This window comes from Eimeria mitis, genomic scaffold (genome assembly GCF_000499745.2).
Source record: "Eimeria mitis Houghton genomic scaffold, Emh_scaff272, whole genome shotgun sequence".
In the NCBI taxonomy this organism is placed as follows: domain Eukaryota; phylum Apicomplexa; class Conoidasida; order Eucoccidiorida; family Eimeriidae; genus Eimeria; species Eimeria mitis.
Genome location: NW_013571066.1, coordinates 7,545 through 14,088, shown reverse-complemented (window position 1 = coordinate 14,088; position 6,544 = coordinate 7,545). Strand labels below are relative to the sequence as shown.

The window sequence follows — 6,544 nt, the reverse complement described above, 5'->3', positions numbered from 1 at the left end:
GCTCGTGGCTTCTGGAAGGGTTCAGGATTGACGCAACCCTCGGGGAGGGGTCCCCAGCTGCAGCGCAAGACAAACCTGCAGCAATGTCTCCTTGAATACTGCTGTCTACTCAGGCTTAGTTCTCCGGGCCTTCAGTCAATCAACTAAGCAGCAGGAAATGCTGCCCAGCAAGCTTTGATTGCACGCTGGCTTAGGACACCGATGCCTATATGTTTAGGAGCTCCGCCGGCAACTGTTTCCTTACCTGAAGGCCCAATTGACGTTTGTAAGCTTCCGAAGTTCAAGAAGAAGCTCTTGATAGCCCACCGCGTTACTGCCACTACCCCTGTTGCTGGTTGACAAAGAAACACTGAAACCCGGTAGCGACGGAGCTGGGTAGTACACCCTATGGCGCACACAGCACGCTTTTACAAGACAAAGCATGAAATCCGGATCTCACCTACAGAATCCCGTATGTGTTCAGCAGCATCGCTTTAAAGACTCAGACTCGACTAACCAATCAGCGCCAGCATCTCCCTCTAGGTGTAGCTGAAGCTTGGAGATGCTGTCCCACAAGTCTCTGCTGCGGGTGCGGCTGCTGCTTAGAGTTGCCACCACTTGTTCAAGTTCGTCAGTCATGGGGATTGGAAGCAGCGCAACACTGGTTTGCTGCATTTGGCCCTCCTGGGAATCTTGCTGTTGCTGCATGCTGCGCAGTACCATTCCCTCAAGCGCCTTGTTCCCTAGCGGGAAGTAGNGGAATCTTGCTGTTGCTGCATGCTGCGCAGTACCATTCCCTCAAGCGCCTTGTTCCCTAGCGGGAAGTAGCGCGGCAGCATCTGCACACGCATCTCACACTCATATGCATTGACCTTGCCCTTCAGCTCTGAGTGACTGGATGTTGAATGATATAAACGGCAAATATCCTTCAAGGTACCAGGCTTCCTGCCACTATTTGTTGCTTACTGTGGGATCCTGCAACATGGATCTCAGCAGATTGGCAGAGTCTGCAGAGACGGCCGCTGCCAGCAGCAGCAAGGAAGCCGCAATGCAGCAGCACGCTCCAAACGCCCTCCAGCAACTGCTGCATGCAGCGTACAGCTTCCCCTGCTCAAGACAAGCCAGATCATGAACACTAAAGGATGAACCACAACCGCCCCCAGATACATTCGTATAGCCAACAAACACTGTACACTAAAGCTTGCCGGGACATGAGTTCCGTTCTCATAAAGGGCCGGAGTTTCTAGCGGTCAATATTTTTGCAGCATGGCTTACCGCAGGCTGTTCTGAAGCGATGTGCCTAACAAAAGACGCTCCTGCTGCTGCTGCTGCGACGATGATTGCGATCAGCAGCAAGAGCGGCATCTGTCGCAGCAGTTTTTCCACACTTCTACTGCTGGCTTGCAGCAGCAGCCCCACAAATTTCCACAGCTGGGGGAGTCCGTCTTGGAGTGCATCTTCTACATGCTGCTGCATTTGCAGCAACTGCTTCTTTTGCTGCTCCAGCTGGTGCGGATCTAAAGCGCCATCAACGAANGCTGCTGCATTTGCAGCAACTGCTTCTTTTGCTGCTCCAGCTGGTGCGGATCTAAAGCGCCATCAACGAATTGCTGCATCAGCACGTGGTGCTTCAGCGCACCGTCGAGTGCATCCCCAATTGCAGAAGCTACAGCAGCAAGCTCCACTGCCCTCATGCAACGTAAAAGCCCCTGCTGCTGCTTTCCGGAAGTAACTGCGAATTGCAGCTTTCCTTTTTGAAAATGAGCTGTATTGAAACTACTCGGATCATGGACTGGGATAGGCGTGAAAGAGAAGTGTTCAGATGCACCACACTCTCCCCCACTGTCTTTGCTGTTCGCTTCCTGGGAAAGAATGTTGCTATTACCGCTGCTGCTGCTACTATCTGCGCTGTCTTTGCACCTCTCCAAACGGCGCAACGGCAACACCGAGGAAAGAAAGCGCTTTGACCGTCTCCAGAGAGTATCGCCATGCAGAAGCTGTTGCTGCTGCTCTTGCGGTGGCGGCACGTTTGTTTCTGTTTGAAGCAGTAACACATACTGTGCGCCCAACCAGCTCTTCTTCAGTTGTTTTGCTGCTGCTGCGCCTTCTTGAAGCAGCACCTCAATATCCGAGACAGCTGTCGACGCAGCGGGAGCAGCAGGTGCTGCATCAGGTGCAGTAGGATAAGGTGTGGCGTAGCCCCGCGCTGCAGCAATAGCAGCAGGAGCCATAGACTCCCATTCTGTGGGGAGCTGCCGTAGGCCTTCAAGAATGCTATAGAGACCCCGCTGTATTCGCGTTCCCTGTTGTTGCTCCTGCTGTAAGCCAGAGAACCCCTCAAAAGCCAGAGGAGCTTCGCAGCCCGCTGCCTTGAGACTGTCTGCTGCTGTTGCTGCAAGTGTCGCAGCAATAGCAGCTGTTGCCAGTATTAACAATAGCAGCATAACGCTTCTCTTCCCGCTACTTTTGCTTTCCTTGCTGCAGGAAGCAGGAAGCAACAGCAGCAAGGCAGCGTATGCAGCATCACTACTGTTGCCCCGTGCCTGTGATACTGTTTTTGCAGCTTCAGTAGCAGCAGAAACTGTGCCACTACGGCTGCTACGAGAGGTGAGTAAGAGTAACAGGGAAGATAGCAGGAGCAACAAGAACGGCAGAAACGACAAAAAATAACGTAGCAGCGGCACTGCTATATCCCACTCCAGCCCGAACGACCACCAACCGCCACTGCCGCCGCCTCTACTCCCGCCATCACTGCTCACCCCATGCTGCACACTCTTCAATCGCTTGAGGAGCACTGGGAGATGCAGCGCAGAATGCAGAAAACCGAAAACGCGAAGGAGAAGCGGTGCGAGGCGGTTAACACCCATCTGCTGAAGTAGTAACACTTGCTGGCCTGGTAGCCCCCTGCAACCAGCGAGATGATGTTTCCATGGAGTCCTGAATCCGGAGGGTCCAGATGGGCCTTCATTTTCATCGGTCATGCAGCTGTTCTGTCGGCTGCTCCTGTTGCGCTCTCTGCTGCCGTCATTGTTGTTAAGAGCATTCTCTCGGCTGACGCCCCCACCTTTTGTAGTTCTCGCCACACGGGTGCTGCAGCCACATCCAGCGGCTGCTTTTCCGCTGCACGNCCCCCACCTTTTGTAGTTCTCGCCACACGGGTGCTGCAGCCACATCCAGCGGCTGCTTTTCCGCTGCACGGCAGGAGTTCATCACCGCTCTGAAGCCCCTGCAGTTGCTGCTCGTATGCGTTGCCTGGGGTATTCCGCGAGAGGGTAGTGGCCAGGTGTGGATACACAACGGCCTGGAGAAGCAAAAACAGTAACAACTGTGATACCAGATGTTGCAGCCGCATAGCTGATAGCGAGCCCTGCAGGCTTGCCGAAGGAAATGACGTGGCTGCAATTTCTGCGGTTGCCGCTGAGGTTGCTGCTGGGGTTGCTTCGACACGCAACGGTCAGCGAGCTCTACCGCTGGTATTACGTCATGGGCCGCAGTCGTTTTGGAGACATCGGCTGTTGCAACAGCTTGCGCTGCTGCTAGTACTGCAGCTAGGAGGGAGTGTGTCTCGAGTGCGAGCAGTCACAGCGGCAGGAGGCCTTCGTTGCGATTTGTTCTTATGAAATAAGGACAAATAGCTAAGGAAAAAAGACAAGCAGTCTGGGGAAGTTTCGTCTGGTTCCTAAACACTAGAGCAAACACATCGTGGGCAGGGGCCCCTCTTCCGGCCTAGGCAGCGGCTAGGGTCTTTCTCAACATGCGGCTTCGAAGGGGGAAACCACGAGCTAAGTAAGAAAAGCAACATATTACTATTAGGTGAATTCATTGTAATACTTGCTAATTTTGTNACCACGAGCTAAGTAAGAAAAGCAACATATTACTATTAGGTGAATTCATTGTAATACTTGCTAATTTTGTATTTTTCGGTTGATTCCTAGCCCTCACACCCCTCCTCCAACTCGTTGTTGTCGGCCGTCGTCCCCCGTCTGCCATTGCACTCTGGAGAGCAGCACATCTGTAAACCCAGTGTTTAGTCTATATACTCCATCAGACTTTGCATTTGTAACATTGTGGACACTTGTGTGCACTCAAGTTAGCGTTGCATCCGTCGCCACTACGGCGTCGACGGGCACAACAAAGTATGTCCCTGGAAGAATGTGAACTCAACACACGAAAAACTAACACCACTTTGTGCTCAGATATATGCGCCTGTACATTTCTACAGAGTGTCAAGGTCACCACCTAACTGCGGCTCAACGTAATGCGGATTGCATTCTTGAGAAAGAAGGGCTGTTTTACTTTGTTTCCATGTTGTCACACAGCTGCTCGAGTAGCCTTCACTGAACTTCACAGTCGCTTCTCTAGCCACACCATTGCACAAGAGTCAAGGAGATATGCAAGTGGAACTGACGAACACGCCGAAAGTTTAGGCAGACACACGCAGCTCCGGGAACAACTAAGGACAAGCCAAGAGAATGTAGGGGCGGATAGCAGTTCTTGAGATAATCTGAGTGAAATAATTCCCGTTCGTTTTCCCTGTCGGTTTTTCTGAAGCATCCAGATGCATCTTCGGGCAGTCTTGAAGCGCCCTCGTGCTTGATTGCTGCGAAGACACGGGATAGAAGCTCACCCCCCGTCAGGGAAAGCCACTTTACGTTTCAGCTTGGGTGCTGTCACTTGAATTGGAGTAAACAGTTCCGCGGTTGTTCTGTATCGGCTGCGCTTAGCCGGAAGCTCAGCAACATACGATTGCTTAGACTGAGCATTTGGATTGGGCCGACTGCTGAGCGCTTGCGTAGCTATTTTATCAGGGTTTAAGCTTAGCGTTGCTTGGCCGACTTTTTCCGCAACATCTTTCTTCATAAAAGAGAGCTCCAGACGGGAAATACAAGATTGTATGAAGCGAGTCGCTTCTGCTCAATCCTTGCACCTGAGCTCACGCCTATTCTGCAGAAGGCATAGACGGGCCCGTGGATCCTTCCCAAGTGTCACCATCGAGCGCTCCGTTGTTTCTCAGGACGATAACTCCGGAATGTAAGAAATAAAATATGTTCCAACACTGAAGTAGCCGAGTATACTATTGTCGGACACTGCCGCTTGCTGCATTCCAACACATTCAACAGGAAGAGGCAAGAGAAGGACCTCTACTCTGGGCATCTTCTGGGCGTTGTCTTCGTTTTGTCTTCGGGTAAATTCCTTGCAATCTAAGGAGAAGAGGATGGCCCTTAATGAATGCAGCACTCAGCTAACCGACCACCCTCTTACCGCATAATGCTAATGAATGTATTGAGAGCTGCAGATACTAAACTGCGTAAGTACTCTCCCCACTCCCATCAGATGTCACAGCGAAATGCCTAATTTGAGCCTTCTACTACGTGGTAAGGATTCCAGTGCATGCAAACGCTAGTGTGGTTCTCTCCTAGATGGCATTCTAGGGCTACACGAGCTTCAAGGGACTTCCGGTGCTCATTGCTACCCCCTGTATTTGTTCGGCAAAACTACACTTGCTGGCTAATAACTACATCTGGCACGGCGCACCCAAATTATTCTGACTAACATGCACCTATACTGCACACAAAAAAACAAAAGGATGCAGAAAGCTTGTAACCAAACTTCCATGGTTTGTGTTAATGTCACCCACANACACAAAAAAACAAAAGGATGCAGAAAGCTTGTAACCAAACTTCCATGGTTTGTGTTAATGTCACCCACAACTTCAGGCTTATAATTACAGGCTTAAATGGCAGGGCGAGGTTTGGTCAAATGCTTTTAAACACCTTCATTAGGCAGAGCCCGTTGTAAAATACACTACGATGAGTACTAAATGCATCGTGCAGCTTCTCACGGTACTCCGCCTCCAAAAACAAAACAAAGTAGTGGAGCCGGTCCCATGGAACTGCAAATATGGGAGAGCAGTCCAAACGTCCACGGCCAAATCGACCCAGAAAGAACCACTACTCGGCCACGCATCTGGCCTGTCCCTCCGCCCGCAACACCCTAGAACTTCAGCAGACAGCCACCGCTTATGCCTCGGTGACAAACCTCGAACAACACGTCCGGAATAAAATGCAGCGCCTACACTGCAGAAAAACCGCTGCTATTAATGCACTTAAGTTAACACGGCGCCTGCTAAAACATCGCTGCTTCTCCTAGCGCTCTCAGTCTGCGCTACTCTACAACTGTAAGCCGAATTCAGGAGCTACGTTCCTGCAGCAGTTTGGGCCTTGAACACAGCCTGCATCATATGACCTTCTGGCGTCCTTAAATTCCAACAAACTTGAGCTTGCGCGGTCTATGCATTGTATGCACTCCCCATAAGAAAAGTAAAATGCCCAAAGTAAGTCCGCTAGCGTGAAGGGCGACTTCCTCAGGATTCTTCTCTGCATATTCTTGAACCCTGCAAAGTACAGCACAGGAACCTAAGAAGCCCCAAGTAAACAAAATCTGCAGACACCCGAATGCTGAAAGACTACATTGTCTATGCACAACATACATATATGTATGGACGGCTGTATATGCATGAGACGCGCTGAAGTCCTTCCCCCACGGACCCTACGAGCCTTACCTT

At 51.2% G+C, this 6,544-nt stretch overlaps 3 protein-coding genes across 3 annotated transcripts in view; all 3 read right to left on the bottom strand.

Moving 5' to 3' along the window:
• EMH_0006280 (uncharacterized protein) overlaps positions 1 to 1,344 on the bottom strand; it is a gene marked incomplete at both ends in the record, with an annotated part of 2,478 nt that extends 1,134 nt beyond the window's left edge. Inside the window, 4 exons of the mRNA XM_013497502.1 lie at positions 245 to 385; positions 497 to 722; positions 946 to 1,063; positions 1,255 to 1,344. Of these exons, the coding sequence (XP_013352956.1) occupies positions 245 to 385; positions 497 to 722; positions 946 to 1,063; positions 1,255 to 1,344 (575 nt within the window). The remainder of the gene's footprint in view (positions 1 to 244; positions 386 to 496; positions 723 to 945; positions 1,064 to 1,254) is intronic.
• A 152-nt stretch (positions 1,345 to 1,496) lies between these two features.
• EMH_0006270 (uncharacterized protein) lies at positions 1,497 to 2,846 on the bottom strand (the record flags this gene model as incomplete). The annotated part of the gene is given in 2 exon segments (XM_013497501.1): positions 1,497 to 1,515; positions 1,519 to 2,846. Coding segments are annotated over 2 exon segments (1,347 nt in total).
• Positions 2,847 to 6,343: 3,497 nt separating this feature from the next.
• The window catches only part of EMH_0006260 (uncharacterized protein), a gene marked incomplete at both ends in the record, with an annotated part of 447 nt that continues 246 nt past the window's right edge, over positions 6,344 to 6,544 (bottom strand). Inside the window, 2 exon segments of the mRNA XM_013497500.1 lie at positions 6,344 to 6,373; positions 6,542 to 6,544. Of these exon segments, the coding sequence (XP_013352954.1) occupies positions 6,344 to 6,373; positions 6,542 to 6,544 (33 nt within the window).